The sequence below is a fragment of the Lycorma delicatula genome, chromosome 1 (genome assembly GCF_047948215.1).
Source record: "Lycorma delicatula isolate Av1 chromosome 1, ASM4794821v1, whole genome shotgun sequence".
Lineage (NCBI taxonomy): Eukaryota > Metazoa > Arthropoda > Insecta > Hemiptera > Fulgoridae > Lycorma > Lycorma delicatula.
Window position 1 is genome coordinate 33,885,117 of NC_134455.1, and position 18,403 is coordinate 33,903,519.

The window sequence follows — 18,403 nt, forward strand, 5'->3', positions numbered from 1 at the left end:
CTTTTGTCTGAAACAACTTTTGATATGACAAACCCTTATGACAAGGAATGACCAAAATGTTGCTTAAGTACCTTATATACCTTACTTACTAAAGTAAAATACCTTTATTATTAAAATTGATTATCTTGATTATCCAAGAGCGAATTAATTGATTTGTAATTTATGTAAAAGGCCAGAAAAGATATGCTTTTTATCCCTAAAATCCGAAATTTTGTTTTAAATCTATGCTCTGCATACTAGGTTTGTACCTTACAGAAATATAAAACACAGATAATTTAATAAATATGGAAAAATTTAAATAAAACAGACTAGGCCAATATAAGATACAGTTTGTTATTGTGGCAGTGACATAAAATTACCCAAACCAATAACTTAAATTAGGTTTGGCCAACCTGAAAAAGTTATTCTACTTTATGACAAAGAACCCTCTCACATGATCAAATAAATATTTGATTTGAATAATGGAAAAGTATTAACTGCATACTATTTTTGCTTATACATTAACTAATCAATGTGTGATTTTTTTCAATGAACTACCTATTATTCAGATCTATTATAGAAACATACAATTAAACATAGAATCAATTATGTTAATATTCTTTGTACAATGTAAGAAATCACTGATAAGCACAATTAAGTATAATGTACAGGTTATGGAAAAACATAGCAAATATCAACATGGACAATGAATTAGATAAAAATAATAATACTTTCAAACTAAATTACTACAGCTCATTTCATGAAAATAGCAAATAATGATAGCAAATATTTTAATAATAATAGTAATAGCAAATATTTTCACGGCGTGAAAATAAAGAATTCAGTTTAGGAGTATTTTATGAGAGAAGAGAATGAAGTGGTCCAGGCTGAAAAAAAAATGTAATGAAAGTGAAACTGATAATACAAAAAGACATACAGTTCACACAAATTTTGTTGCACAGTTCTATACTGAAAAACAAGAAATTTTAGCTCAAATTACTTTGAATTTTATGAACTAATAAAATTTATTCAGCAATAAGATCACCTATTAAGAAGAAAGAATCTGAAGCGAAAAATAAATGATAGTAACCAATTACTTTTCGCAAGTTTAATTTTAACCTAGCATAAATGCTAAAATTTATTTTTAAACTACCTATAGACTAACTGACACGAACGTTAGTATTTCTAATTCATTTTTAATTTTATTGCTAATTTTTTTTTTTAATTTGAATATGCTTTATTTGAATAAATTATGTACGTAAGGTAAAGAAATAAATTACCGCATTTACTTTTGTTCATAGGGTTTAAGGTTCATACATTATTAAGTATTGTAGACTACCAGTAATTTTTCACTATCCATGAACCTTCACCTAGATTATCATGTAAAATCAAATAGATTGCAGATATTTCTTAACAAGATTGCAGATACTTAACTAATAACAAGATCAGCCATTTGTTTATTCTAATTTAACCTGTCATGTATTGAAGTGTACTAGCAATTTTAACTATAAGATTTGATTATAAATATTTAATCTATCCTAAACTATTTGTGAATATTCCCTAATCAGAAAATCACTCTGTAATTTACGTCTAATGCATTAATACATTTTATTACGTAGAGTAAAATATGCTTCTGTAATTAATACTTCAACACAGAATCTTCATAATCCTATCTCACTAACACATTTAAGAATAGAAGAGTAAAATCTAAAAGAAAAAAAATCAATTTTTCACAAACAGCGATTACCTTTCTGGTTAAAATGATCTTCAATATGTATTGCAAGATCTTCAGTTGTTCTAAAGTTTGACATGCAGCAAATAGGGCAACTTTCATTTGATTTTTCACCATGATTCAATGTTTCCTGGCAAGCCTAAAAACATTTAAGAAATTAATCTTTTTTACAAAAAAAATAATAATAATAATAAAAAATCTATAAACAATGGAATCATTTAAATGTTAAAAATCCATGCTGTAAAGAATATTGTGAAAATTTTGAAAACTATTTAACTTCACCTGTAAAAGGAATCAAAGAACAAAAACTCTATCCTAAAAACATCACTTTTACAAAGCAACATTATTTTTAGAAAACTAAGTTTACTCAAATAACCACTGTAATATTTTTCAAACAATAATTAATTAATGCCTGACCAGAGAATTTAAAAGACAATTATTAAATTAGATAAAACATCTAGTTTAAAACAGTTTAACATTAGCGAATAAAAAACTCTAATATTAGTTATAAATAATTTTTCTTAACGCAGAACCAAGAAACAGAAATGTTAGAATAGGAATAACAAATTAATAATAAAAATTAGACAACTCTTCCCATTCCTCATTCGTATAGCCTCTTCTGGTTTATCCCTCCTGCTCAAATGGGATTTTATCTTTCAAAAAGCAGAAAATAATGATTATCAAAAAGAAATAATAAAAAAACTATCTGGAAAGATAAAAAAACAAAAAAGAAACAACAACAGGCCAAAAGAAGAAAAACGAAAATAAACAAAATTTATGTTCATGGGGAAAAAGCATATATACATAGAATTTTTTTAAAGAATACAACACATAAATATAGCATTTACCACAAATAAAGTCATCAGAAATAAATTTAGAAATTATTATTATTATGCTTTTACGGCCAACATGGGACCACTTAAGTCAATTTTAGTTGGATCTTTTCTGAGAAAAGCGTGTTATTTTACTCTTCCGAGCTGCCCAGTATTTCTTCATCCGTTCAGATCTTGCTTTCTTTTCTTCATCCGTAAACAACCTCTTCGTTGTATTTTGTCTTTTGTCTGTCTTTTGTTTAAATCTAATGCTTTTGTCTTTTAGCTTTGTAATTTTTCCAGTTTTATTCTGTAGGTCAGCCAGGGAAATTCCCAATTCTTTCATATCTTCTCTAATTTCTTTGATCCATCCTACTTTTAGCTTTTGGAACCAGAGCTTTTCAATGATATTTCTTGACAGTCTTGTTTCCGGTGTCCTTATGAGATGACCAAAGAAAGAGATTCTTTTTTTCCGCATAGTATCAGTAACAGGCTCTATTTCTCGATACACCACCTCATTTGGCACAATCCACCATCGGCCTTCTTTTTGGTGTTTTTTATCGATACACGTTCTGACAATTCTCCTCTCTATTTTCAGAATTTTTTCAATTCGGTTTTTATGAGTGATTTTGAAAAGGGTCTCGCTTCCGTAGGTGACTTCTGGCTGTACTACAGTTTTATAATGTTTAAGTTTTGTTTTAGCAGAAAGGCATTTTTTATTATATGTTGACCAAGTTAATTTTTGGGATTTAATCATTTTATTTATCCTGTTTTGCCATGTCACTTTTTCATTTAAATTATAAGTTATTATTTCCCCTAGATATTTAAATTGTTTTACTATTTTAATTTTCTGATTGTTTTCGTACCAGAGGATCTATGGCCATTAGTTCAGTTTTTTCGAAAGAGATATGAAGCCGTATCTTTTGTGCTATGTTTTGAAGGCTCATGATTTGTGTTTTGGCTTCTTGAATATTATTTGCTAAAAGAGCGAGGTCATCTGCAAATCCTAGGCGATTTAGTGTGATGGAGTTTTTCTCAGTACCCATTTTTATATTTTTGGGATTTATTTCATACCATTTTCTCATGACAAATTCGAGAGCGCAGTTAAAAAGGAGTGGTGAGAGGCCGTCTCCTTGCTTCAACCCAGTTTTTATGTAGAAGGGTTGAGAGAGTTCACCTCTGAATTTCACTCTGGACTGGGTATCGATTAAAGTTTATCATGTTAACGAGTTTAGGGTGAAGGCCCAGGTTTCTCAGAATATTCAGCATGGATGGTCGGTGTATACTGTATAATAAATTAAGAAATATATAGAAGAAAAAGTTAATTGCAATAAAAATGGAATACACCAAATAAAATGTGATTGTAACATGATGTATATGGACAAACACGGTAAAAATTTAAAACTAGATCTAATGAACCTATAAGATCATATAAATACAACAGTTACTGGAAGGGCAAAGCAGAAGAGGTCATGGTAGTAGTAGGTATGGGGAGTGGAACGAGCTTAACATTGCTATTTATTTGTTGATCCCAACTTAAGAAGACTCAACTCAATCCTAGGAATGGCAGAAAATAACACTCATATCAATTAACACAATTCTAGCAGAAATATGAAATACTGCGCAACTGTATTTTACAAGTATTGCTCAAAAAATTATATTTAAGTTAGGTCAGATTCAAAGCCCAAAACAAAGACATACAAAGACAGATTGCCTTTTTTAAGGCATACAATTAGATAGTTTATTACTGTCTGAGAAATACAGGCAGGCGTAGAATGTCAAAATTTTAAAAACTTAATGACAAGATTGAAGAAAAGCTACACAGGACACACATAACAAGAAAAATTTAAATATAATACAAAAAACATAATGTAAAAATGGATAGGTATTAATGATCTTGATGCACTCAAACATTTTCATACAATAAAACACATATATTACACTTCAAGTAAATAATATAGGAATTGAACAATGCACATGAAAATCCACGCCACAGAAAATAAACTACATATGAAAGTCATAAAAAAATTATAATGAAAAAAATGTGTAACTGGTTCCCTGAAAAAATTAAAAGTAATAGAAAATAGACTAAAAATCAGATAAAATACTAACCGATTTTAAAAATTTGGTATTTCTCAATACAGGCTAAACTGTTATCAAAATCAACACCAATTCTGTGCTGTGTCCAAACCTATCATACTATTCAGTCATGAGACATAGTTATTGAGCAGTTCCCAAGGGACATATTAGAGCATCATCAGATGTCATGAGGAATCAGTGTGTTATGAGATGCAATCTAAATACAGACAGTAATAGTTAGCTTTATTACTTTGATTATCTTAACTTCTACATTATGTGTTCATTAAAATAAAGAGAGAGACTTATAGGTTTTGGATGTAGTCCCACAAAATTTCTTGTTGATTCAGTGATTAAATGTACTTTTAGTTTGCAAATAAGAAAAAACACACGTGCTGTTTTATTAGGTAAAGATTTAAATCCAAAATTGTCTACCCGACTTTCTAAGGCAATACTGCAAGGTGATATGACAAACTACTCTATCGGTATTTAAGAGAAAGAAAAAGTGTAAAGAGATAAATAATTTATTCAGAAATGTATAAAATTTTAAAATTACAATAATAACTGGAACAGCAATAACGGCGGCATTAGTATACTTTCCTTACTACAAAGTAAAGGAAAGGAAGTACAAGAAAACAGTTGGAAATTAGGGCTCAGAACAGAGAAATGAAAGTGAACCTAGAATTTTGAGATTTTTCACTATCCATAAATGAGCAGAACTGGTAGAAAACCTTCGGTTTCAGACGATATATTGCAGCTGATGGATGAACGTAGAAAATATAAGAATGATAGTGATGAAGAAAGTAAAAGGAACTATCGGCAATTAAGAAATGCTATAAACAGGAAGTGCAAACTGGCGAAACAAGAGTGGATTAAAGGTAAAGTCGATAGATGGGTGGAATATATTGAAAAGTTATACGGAGAAAATGAATTAGAAAATGGTGTTATAGGGGAAGAAGAGGAAGTTGAGGAGGATGAAATGGGAGAAACAATACTAAGATCTGAATTTAAGAGAGCATTAAAAGATTTAAATGGCAGAAAGGCTCCTGGAATAGACGGAATACCTGTAGAATTACTGCGCAGTGCAGGTGAGGAAGCGATTGATAGATTATACAAACTGGTGAGTAATATTTATGAAAAAGGGGAATTTCCATCAGACTTCAAAAAAAGTGTTATACTCATGATACCAAAGAAAGCAGGGGCAGATAAATGTGAAGAATACAGAACAATTAGTTTAACTAGTCGTGCATCAAAAATCTTAACTAGAATTCTATACAGAAGAATTGAGAGGAGAGTGGAGGAAGTGTTAGGAGAAGACCAATTTGGTTTCAGCAAAAGTATAGCGACAAGGGAAACAATTTTAGGCCTCAGATTAATAGTAGAAGGAAGATTAAAGAAAAACAAACCGACATACTTGGTTTTTATAGACCTAGAAAAGGCATTCGATAACGTAGACTGGAATAAAATGTTCAGCATTTTAAAAAAATTAGGGTTCAAATACATAGATAGAAGAACAATTGCTAACATGTACAGGAACCAAACAGCAACAGTAACAATTGAAGAACATAAGAAAGAAGCCGTAATAAGAAAGGGAGTCCGACAAGGATGTTCCCTGTCTCCGTTACTTTTTAATCTTTACATGGAACTAGCAGTTAATGATGTTAAAGAACAATTTAGATTTGGAGTAACAGTACAAGGTGAAAAGATAAAGATGCTACGATTTGCTGATGATATAGTAATTCTAGCCAAGAGTAAAAAGGATTTAGAAGAAACAATGAACGGCATAGATGAAATCCGACGCAAGAACTATCGTGTGAAAATAAACAAGAACAAAACAAAAGTAATGAAATGTAGTAGAAATAACAAAGATGGACCGCTGAATGTGAAAATAGGAGGAGAAAAGATTACGGAGGTAGAAGAATTTTGTTATTTGGGAAGTAGAATTACTAAAGATGGACGAAGCAGGAGCGATATAAAATGACGAATAGCACAAGCGAAACGAGCCTTCAGTAAGAAATATAATTTGTTTACATCAAAAATTAATTTAAATGTCAGGAAAAGATTTTTGAAAGTGTATGTTTGGAGTGTCGCTTTATATGGAAGTGAAACTTGGACGATTGGAGTATCTGAGAAGAAAAGATTAGAAGCTTTTGAAATGAGGTGCTATAGGAGAATGTTAAAAATCAGATGGGTGGATAAAGTTACAAATGAAGAGGTATTGCGGCAAATAGATGAAGAAAGAAGCATTTGGAAAAATATAGTTAAAAGAAGAGACAGACTTATTTATAGGCCACATACTAAGGCATCCTGGAATAGTCGCTTTAATATTGGAAGGACAGGTAGAAGGGAAAAATTGTGTAGGCAGGCCACGTTTGGAATATGTAAAACAAATTGTTAGGGATGTAGGATGTAGAGGGTATACTGAAATGAAACGACTAGCACTAGATAGGGAATCTTGGAGAGCTGCATCAAACCAGTCAAATAACTGAAGACAAAAAAAAAAAAAAAAAATATGAATAGTATAAAGAACATGAGAAAATTTTAAGGAAATGAAGTAATCAATAATCTAATATCAGAAATGGACATGGAATTTATGTTAGGGCAAGGTACAGATTAACAAACAGGGAATAATCAACAGGACTGTAAAGAGAAAGAGCTATATGATGAAATGCTAAATTGATGATTTTATACTACTGAAAACACTAAGAATTAATTATTTTCTATATACAAGCAATTTAGCAAAATAAAAAAAAATGTTACAATTTAAGTCACCATAAAAAAATTAATTAAAATTTTGAAACAATAAAAACAAAATAATGCTAAAGAAAACAACAAACAATCATTAACCCTTCAAGCTGGTATTTAAATTTTTAAAGCCCTACCCTACTGCCGGTAATTTAAATGCCCAACCAGCTGCTGTATTACAGTACTAGAAGTAAAAAATTATAGCTTCAAAACTATTACACCAATTTAAACCAAATTTTCAGCAGAAGAATCATCCACTTTTCCCATCTCTAATCTATGTCTTTTCTTGTACGCTTCACTTGTATATCAATATCGTCATCACTATCGCCACACTACTCTGTTCAGAATCTTCTTTATTTTCATTACGATTTTCTGGCCCAAAATCTTCATCACTTTCGTCACTATCAAATATTCTAATGTTACTGTCACACGTCTCATCTAAACATTCAATAACTTGTTCTGATGTAAGATTGCAACACATGCTTGACCTGGCCACTTTTATTTACTCACAGCTGACACAACTGACTGAAAAATGAGCATTCAACTTCGTAGAACAAAATCGTAATTCATCACCGATATGCAATCCTACGCAGTTATATAAACACGAAGAAGAACGATGCCTCGTGATAACACAGAGCGAGTTGTTCAAATAAACATTCTGAGATGGCAGTGTTATGAAGTTTTGAAGCAAGCACTGCGTGCTGCGAGACTGTCACGTCCATCCGCCAATACATACAACGTAACATGTGCGTGACATTCACATTCTCCCTGCCTGAAGGGTTAAACATTTTTTTAACATATGAAGATGCAAGAATAAGTTCATGAAAAGTACAAAAATCCGATAACTCTACATCAAATAAGAAATCTTACTTCATTAGTTAAGAGTAACACTAAAGATAAATTAATAATAACTTAAAACTGAAACTTATTTTAATATACTACTTGAGCAACAGTATATAAAAAAGATTTTTATCACAACTTGCATCATAAAAAAATAATAATAGAATAGAGAACAAAAACATCACATATACATTATCTAGGCACACCAATAAAATTCTAAATGGAAATAGAAAGCCAAAAACGTAATAGAATTTATAACAAATTTACACGCAGCTAGCATATAAACATGTCTACAACAATAGCATCTCCCGCCAAGTGTGAAGTGCATGGGGTAATTCGATTTCTTCAGGCTGAGGGGCGTAATGCAACTGAAATTCATAGATGAATAAGTAATGTGTACGGTGAAACTTTAATGAGCGACAGCAAAGTGCGACAATGGTGCAGGAACTTTAAAGCAGGATGTACAGATGTTCATGATGCCAGTGATCAGGAAAGGAAGTGAGTGTCAACCGATGATCTCGTTGAGCGAGTGGATGAGGTAATTCGAGAAAATCGTCGGTTCACAATTTTTGTATTGAGTGATTAGTTTCCTGAAATTTCAAGGTGAGCTTTCTACAACATTGTGAGTGAGAAACTTCAGTACCGGGTTCCCAAGATGCTGTCCGACCATCACAAAACAATGAGAATGGACGCCTCCCTAACGTTTTACAACGCTACCACAATGAAGGAGAAGATTTTTTGACCAAAACTGTCGGAGGACAGGGAACGAGACATGGGTCCATTTCGAAACTGAAGAAAGAAAAGAACAATTCAAACAGTGGATGCATTCTCATCCTCCCAGTAAACCAAAGAAGTTCAAGCGAATCTTCTCCAACAGAAAGTGTATGGCTACTGTGTTCTGGGACCGGAATGGAGTTCTCTTGGTGGAATTCATGGAACGTGACACAACCATCATTGCAGCCTCATACTTCGTAGACTCTTCAACGTCTACGAAGGGCAATTCAGAATAAGCGGAGAGGAATATTGTCATCAGGCATTGTCTTTCTCCATGACAATGCTCGGCCACACACTGCAGCTGTAACAAAAAGAAGCTTCTGCAGCGTTTTTGTTGGGAAGTGTTTGATCACCCACCATACAGCCCGGACTTGGCTCCATCTGATTTTCACCTCTTTGCTCCCATGAAATGCTGGCTAGGAGGACAACATTTTGGCACAGACATCGAGCTGCAGACCAGCACAGAAACATGGCTGAAAACACAGGCGGCTCGGTTCTATGACGAGGGTATTGGAAAGTTGGTACCACGCTACAACAAATGTCTAAATCGGAATGGCGACTATGTAGAGAAATATTGTAACTATGTAAGTACTTGTTACAAATAAAATATTTTTTATTTTCACTGTGGTTTTAATTTCATGACCGATCAGACCTTGAAAAAAAAATAACCCTCGTATTAAATAAAACAAAATGCAACAATAATTTTCAGAATTTCTTGGTTTTGTGAATTTATTTACAAGAGATAAACTTCTAAGTAAATTAATTAATTTGAAAACAATCAAAATGTTTTTAAGTATGAAAAACCTAAACACATCAGTAATTTTAAAATTATTTGACTGGTTTTTGCAAAAAAAAAATAATGCTTGTAAAATTACTATTTAATATTTAGGAGTAAATTATTATTACTATATTGTTATTACTAAAATATTTTTTGACTGCAGAAAATTTCTGTAATTTTACACATTTAAAACTGTTTAACATAACTGTTCACACATTCGTCTCAGAACTTGATAACAGATATCACTAAAGTCAATTTACTTAACCCAGGACTAAAATACCAGTGATAAAACTTTTATCACATTTCAAATGTATTTTATGTATATATTTTTTTCTTCAATATATTAAATATATATAGCAATATTCATCTCTTTTATTAATTATATATATTTTCTCAAGAATAAGAGATTTAAGTTTATTGTTATTGACTTCTAATGTCAATAAGATTTTATAACTGAAAGTAAGTGTTTATTTTTCTTAATATAATCAGAGTAATTTGATTATTGAGTGTATATGCTTTTAAATGTTTCCAAAAGCATTTCTAAAGTTTCTGTTCATCATTTCTACATAGAATTCTTTATAACTTTCTTATTATAATTATTATTAACCTTTTTAAATTTTTAACTTTTTATTATTAAACTTTTTTTCATAAACTGCTGCTTTATTATAATTAGATTTATTAATTATTTTATTGATAGCTTTCAAACTGTTTTTATAACTATTTTTTTTAAATGTGTCAGTAAAGGAAAATTATTTTTCTCTCCTTTAAATTAATTTAATTTATACACTTAAATCAATATTTATTAAATTCCTTTACATATCTAGCTAGGGAATATAGGAACTTGATGTTAGTGATAGGGTTTTCACACTTTGTTGATTCTACAAGCTACAAACAGTGGTAGCCGAGTTACTAGTAGGGCCTTACAAGCTAGTCAAATTGAAGGTTAGGAACCAAACCTACATTCGTGTGTATTACAAGTGCAGGTTTGGTCATGGCATAGTCTTCTCCTATTAAATATTCCAGAGTTAAAATCTATTCTAATTTGGATCTCCAGAAAAGGCAACTTGAGAAATTGTGGTATTTGGCTGCTACAAAAACATCAGCCGGAGATAAAAAGTAGATACAAATAGGTAAATGGGATGCAAGAACTCTTCTGAAAGTGGGTAAGTTAAAAATTTAAAAAAGTAATGAAAATAAATAGAATGGATATAATCAGCATAAGGAAAGTGAAATGGAGAGAAAAAGATGTGGTTGACTTTCAATATAAAAAGAAAAAACAAAGCAACTATTTTCAAATTGTCAATTAAAAACAGTATTATTGATTGGAAAGAGGTAGCATTGATTCAAGGAAAGAGGTTTAGAGTACATATTATTTATACATGATAAATTATGTTGTAGAAAATTTATCATCTAATTAATATAATTTAATGACAGTATCTTTTTTTTTATTTTAAAGAAAATCTAATTTTAAATAAACTGTTTTGACTTTTAAATAGTAATGAATTATTAAAAGTAGCATACTGTCATAGGCTTTATTTCTATGCTACATTATATTAAAAAAAGTTTGCCATCTCGTTTGATGAAAGTGGATATTGTAATTTTTTTTGGATTAAGTGATTATTTCGCATAAAGATATCACTTCATTCTATTCTAAGAAATAGAAAGATGTATGCAAAGAAAATTTTTACAAATGATAGGATAAATGCCGTTAGCACAGCAATTAACTCAAAAATTTGTTTTTAGTATGTGTATATGCCAATTAGTCAATATGAAGAGATACAGTTGAAGCAATGCACGAACAGATAGAATAAAATTATGGAAGATTAAGATAAAGATTGAACCAGGATATAAGTGAACGATTGGAATTCTGTAGTAGGAGAAGAATGTAATGAATCAATAGCAGAAAAACAAAAACTGGGCACACAGAATGAAAAGGAGAAAGTTTATAAAGTTTTGCAAGGGAAATAAAATATTCATAACAAATATTTTATTTAAAAACCATAAAAGCTAATTAAGAGTATAAATCAGCAGGATATGAAAACAAATGTCAGATCAATTATGAAACTGCAGAAGAGAGATTCAGAAATGTAATTAAAAAAACATGGAAATCAGACGTACACATCGATAGCAATCATATACTTCTGCTAGTAGAAATAAAAGTCACATTGAAGAGAGTAATAAAGTACGGAAAGAAACTAGATATAATGTTAAAAAAATAACAAATAGAAAGGAGACAATAGAAGAGAAATTAGCTCAAGCAATGAAGAGAAGGAATGCAGAAGGAAATGCAAATTTCAGCTGTATGTGAAAAATTTCGTAAACACAGCAGCAGAACAAACAAACTGGCTTTATTAAGAGAAAAGTCATGGATTACCAGAGAGACAGTTGGAAATATTAAAAAAAAAAAATAAATGAACAAGAGGATGAAGATTGGATGATGTTCTACATTATCGAATAACGAATTAAGAAGAGTAACACAAGAACCAAAAGAGAAATGACTTGCAACTGTTGATAAACAGAAAATTTAGAAAAAAAGGAGTATGAACTTATATATAAAATAGTAAAAACATAAATAAGGATAAGCAGTGGAAGAATATAAATGTTAAAAAAAAATCTGATGTAGACATCACATGACTTCCTTTACGCCTATTAAATTACATATACATATTTTTTGCTGCACTTCATTTAAAATTATTTCATTTGAAAGTGAGGTACGATCTTCCAGTTCTTTAAAGTGGACAGTTACACAATTTCCGAAATGTTAGTTTTTATTAACATCAAATATTTATACAATTATTAATTCAATAATCTTACATGAAATTAGGTTGAAGTAAAAGTCCTTCTTCATTACTCATATTATTAGATCAGTATTATTCTATTTCGTGAGTTGCTGATTAACAAGAGTTTCTGATTTTTGGGGGTGTTGCATAAATAAAACTCAATAATAATTAAACTATTCCGTTTAGTGAACTCCTGCATACTAGTTAAAAATGTTAATTTCGACCTTACAGTGTAAAATATTCTATAGTTTTTATTATTGGATTAATTGGTGATACATACAGGAAAATACATACAGGAAAAAGAAAGATAACATGAAGAAATATAGCTAAAAAAAAACTACAAGAAGATGAATATGAAGAGGAAGAAAGTGTTAAGAACAAGGGGAGAATAAAAAAAATTAAGATAGGATGATAAATATAAAGAGGAAGAAAATGTAAAACCAAAGAAAGAATAAAAAGATTAAGAGAAGATTACAAATATAAAGAGGGAGAAAACGTTAAGACCAAGGAAAGAATAAAAGAGGATGATGAATGTAGAGAGAAAATTTGAAAACTAGAGAATGTGTACACAAATTAAGATCAGAAGAATTACATCAAAGCAAAGAGCGATTAAATGACTGGCAACAAAAAAAAACCAAATAAATGAAATGATCAACTCCGACTTAGGGAGAATATTGTCCGACAATATCAGAAGACTAATGAATTAAAAGATAATAATTTTTTGCAATTTATTAAAGATTGGGCATGAATGCCTCATGTATACGTTGTTATTGTGAGGGTTTATTTTTCAGTCACTCTTTTCAGTAGTTAACTTAAATGTAGATAAAATTAAATAGAAATTAAACTAGAAAATCCAAAAATAATACGATTCTAAATTATAATTTTCAATTAATATTAAATAATCAGATGTTTCATTAAATCTATTACATATACACATATGTAATAATGCCTATTATAAATTACATACAAACATTTTTAAAAGTACATAAAATTTTATTTCACTAATAACTTCTGATTTTTTTTCATATATTTTTTTTATTATTATTGAATAATTATTTATTGTAAAAGTTTTTTTACAATCATGGGTTAATAATTATTAATAAATTAAAATATTTAAATTAAAAAAAAAAGTTAAAAGAAATAAATTAAAAAAAAGGAGATGACTGATTCAAACTGATGTGCCTTCCCTTATATGATCAAAATATTTCATTAATTAAAATTTTTTTTGGCTTTAACTCTGGAACCAATGAAAATAATTACCACTTATGATATATCATTGAAAATGTGGGCTTATTACTGCAGTTAAAAAAAATTCCAATATCCAAATCTTTTGGAATTTTAGGCTTTTTTGGACACTTTGGTTCAGTTGATTGCAATCAAAAGGGAAGGTGCACAACTAGATGTTACAACAGTCCTAAATACAAAATTTCAACATTATACGGCTAATCTTTTTTCGGTTATGAGAGATACATACATATATATGTATGTAAATACAGACACCACGCCAAAACTAGCCAAAATGGATATTTCAATGAAATATTGTTGTTGGTTGAAATCTCAAAACCAAGATTTTTCACGATCATAATACTTCCTTTACTTTGTACAAGGAAGTAAAAATATCACTATAAATAACAAAGTGTTATACAAAAAGGAAGAAATACTTACAAGGTGGAAGGAATAAATAGCAAAAGTATACTTATCTATCAGAAAACCAAACAATCTTTCTACTGAAGACCAAGTTGAAATGGAAGAGGATAAAGTAACAGCCTAACATCCACAAAGGATGTGAAAACGTAGATTCAATAAATATCCATAAAGAATACCCTGTGCTTCATATCCTAAAACATAGTAATCTGTGAATCCAGTACTATGTATTCTACCTCCTCTCTGATTTCTTAATCTTCTAAAGAATTTTTATGACATCTTCAACTTACATATTTTTTTAAAATAAGGTTAATGATAGGCAGCATGAGTATCATTTATCTTTTAACTTTTTCTGATTCAAGTAGAATTATTTATTCTTAATTTATCCAATCTAACTATCAGAGGATTCTTTAAATGTGATTACAATCCCCAAAAAGCATGGTGGAGTAAAGTTTCAAAATCACCAAGGAATGAATTAAAGTTTGGATTCAGCAGAGATTCTTCTACAAATTATAGATCAAATAAAAAAAAATCCTTTTGGCATGCCACAAGTTGGAGGTAGATTTCACTGGGGCAAAATAGGAGTAAGTGATCTTGGATTGTACGAGCTCGTATCAAACATTACTTTCCACGTTTTACGACATGTTTTCTCATTAGACTATAAGCTATTGCTAAAATTATCAAGAATCAAGACACCCTTATAATTTTTCCTGAACTGCTTGACAGTGCACCTATTTGAGAAGTGGAAGATTCTAGGTTTGTCTCTTTGTATTGATAAAAAAGACAATGTTTTCAGAAAGTTTTATTTAAAAGCATGTAATAATAGTGATGTTGAGAAGATGATTTGAAAATATAATAGGGCTGCATTACCCGCATTGAGTATTACAACTTAGGTTAGATACCCTACCTTGTTTAAATATACCAAACTTTTCTTCTTAAATCTATGCATATTTATACACTTTGACATTAAGCACAGATAGCACACAGAAATATCACATTTCTTGGCAATAAAATACTGTCACTTGCAAAAATTAAAATATACACAGTACTAAGTCACAGCAGTTTAAATGCGTTCACTTCAAATTCACTCAGTACAACATTGATTTCATATGTAAACAAGTTTCACATGTTTAGCATAAGGGAGTCTACTTCATAAAATTCCAACAATATTTTAGTCATCCCTTACCGTAAGGGTTGGTCACATCAAAAATTGTTTCAGAGAAAATTTTTAGGAGATATTTAAAGGACTAATGACCACTTTAAATGGATTTGACCCTGTGCCTATTAAGGGAGCTATGATTTTTTTTGTCCTTGCAACACCACTTTTTCTACCCCTTTGCCCTTATCCAAAGAACAGTAGAACTTAAAACGAATTTGATATTTTACTTAATAAGAAATTTATAGCAGTATTTTGTTTTTACAGTTTTTTTTTGTTTTTGGTCATCCCTTGCCGTAAGAGTTGGTCATATCAAAAATTGTTTCAGACAAAATTTTTAGGTAATGTTTACAGAACTAACAACCAATTTAAACCGATTTGATACTGTGCCTAATAAGAGGGGTATGATTTTTTCCACCCCCTGAGCCAATGGCTGGCAATATCCAAAAACTTTACTTAGATAAGTTTTAGCCCCTTATCCAAAGAATAGTAGGACCTTTAAATGAATTTGTTATTTTGCTTAATAAGAAAGTTATAGAGATATTTTGTTTTTTTCAAAAAAGCCCCCCATTTCCATCCTCATGGTCTGAATTTGGCCATTAATGAACTCCAACAGAGATTTTTGGTTGCTGTATTTTATATATCAATTTGAAAGCGATTGGTGCAAAATTACAGCAGTTATGTTCACAAGGGAAATATATATAAAAACTTTTGGACTGACTGTGGTTTTGAGATCTGGGGATGTGAAACGCGAAGATATGTCAAAATTTTCTGGAACTTGAATCATGGTACCAATTACAATAGTTAGTTTTCTTATGAAATCTACCTAAAATGGAGCAAAAGATTAAAAAACAATAAGATGGATTTTGGAGGGGAAGGGGGAAAAGAAATGTATGAATAAGTTACATTTTACAAATTTGAAAAGAAATCGACTAGGTCAAACAGGATAAACTAAATGGAAACATTAAGAACCCAAAGAGTAGATTGGATAAATTAAGAATAAATAGCTCTACTTGAATCAAAAAAAGTTTAAGATAAATGATATTCATGCTGCCTATCATGAACCTTGTTTAAAAAAAATATGTAAGTTAAAGATATGATAAAAGTTCTTTAGAAGATTAAGAAATCAGGGAGGAGGTAGAATACAAAGTACTGGATTCACAGATTACTATGTTTTAGGATACGAAGCACGGTGTATTCTCTATGGATATTCATTGAATATATGTTTAGGGTAGAAGTGGTATTTCATAGATAAGGGTGGAAGTGGTATTTGAAATGTGGTCAGGGAAGAGATCAAAGAAGATTAAACAGATAGGCAAAGTGAAAAATTAAGTAATGAAGAGTATTAATAAAAACAGAAGCTTAATCAGAACAATTCAGAATAGGAAAGAAAGTTAACATATCATGAGAGAAGACGATTTAGAAGAAGTTAGAAGGATAATAATAATGAGCAAAATTGAAAAACTGGAGAAAGATAAAAATTATAGACAATCAGAAAGGAAATGAAAGCAATCAGGATCTTAAAAGTTGAACTGGGAACAGAGGAGGAGAATGGAAAAAGAAATGTGTAATGGATCTGCCTAAGGGCAGTAAACCACATGATGATAATATATCCTTTATATTATAATTATTTTTTAATTTCTATGTATTTTATTACATCAGTTTCTTCATTTAATTCAATATTACATTCTATTTAGCTTAAGGCTCTTAATTATACTACAGAAAATTACTGTTTGTTAGCAGTTTAGGTGTATCAAGTTATTATTAGTTACTAATAATACTGATATACATTTATCTTAATTTATTTTTATCCTTTTTATGTTGCCTAAAATTGGAATATATTTTTGATTTCTATTTATTATTATGTTCATATTTTTTTGAAAACTATTTAGGTCTTTTAAGTATTATATCAAACTCTAAATTGACTCAATTATTGCATATTATCACAATGAAATCTTAAGACACATTATGGATTTATTAAATAAATAATTTACAAACAAGTTCATAATCTTTAAAGTAAAATGCTGAAGAAGCTTCATCCTAAATAACTAATCCAAAGTAAATGACGCAGGATGCTCACAAATAGTATTGTTCCTGTCGATGGCAATACATAGCTCCATTCTATATTCACAAAAAGGCTTCATTTGAACAGGTCAAGTGAAAGATTTGACATTCCTACAGAACCTACACTTGAACTGAATGACTAATTTTTTCTGCAAGATGTAGAAATGAAAGTCATTTTTTATTATCGATTTATCTAATTCATAACTTTACTTTATGGGTATTTATAATACTGGAAACAAATATGCCTTCCATTTATTTTAAAAATACTTCAGACATTACACTACTAAGAGTTGAGCCCACTGTTAATCTCTTTTGTAGTAAATGTGTAATAATGACATTCTTGTTTTCTATAACATTAATGACAAGTACATAAAAATCCCATTAAAAGATACTACATAATCGGAAAATAAATAAATTATTAATAAAGTAATATCATCATTAAAACTACATAAATTGAAACTACTTAAAGGTAACACTACTATTTAGAAGAAGAAAATTCTTCAAGAATATTTAAGTATGTCGGTGGGTGAAATGGTAGACATACCATAATTTTAGACAGTTTTTAATTAAATTTTATACAAAAAAAATCTGATAAAGGAAATATCAGCTAAAGAACTAAACAAGGATAAAAAACAAAACCAGTAAGTGAAAAAAATTAAATCTATAAATAAACAAGTAAACAGTAAAATATACTCTATTAAAAAAACCTAAGATGCTTACACCTATCTAAATTACTTCTCTATCAAGTCTTCACTCAAATTTAGGCACTTATTGTATCATTACACTAGAAAAGACCTTTTATATCATAAAACTAAAGGACCTTTGGGAGGCGTATAGAGTTATTTACCCTATTCATCAATTCCTCATAAGTTTTAAAGCATTATGCAGCTATTACAATATACTATTTAGCAGTCTGCATCATTTTGGATTAACCTGTGAAGCTTATTATATATTTTACATTAAAATCTTACATTACTGTGGTCCCAAGTTCCCTAAATTCAGTCAAAAAAATTTCTTTGTAGT

The 18,403-nt window shown here is 29.8% G+C and overlaps 1 protein-coding gene across 1 annotated transcript in view; it reads right to left on the reverse strand.

Moving 5' to 3' along the window:
• LOC142318077 (zinc finger-containing ubiquitin peptidase 1-like) overlaps positions 1–18,403 on the reverse strand; it is a 106,020-nt gene that overhangs the window by 63,495 nt on the left and 24,122 nt on the right. The window contains exon 3 of the mRNA XM_075354603.1: positions 1,727–1,850. Within this exon, the coding sequence (XP_075210718.1) occupies positions 1,727–1,850 (124 nt within the window). The remainder of the gene's footprint in view (positions 1–1,726; positions 1,851–18,403) is intronic.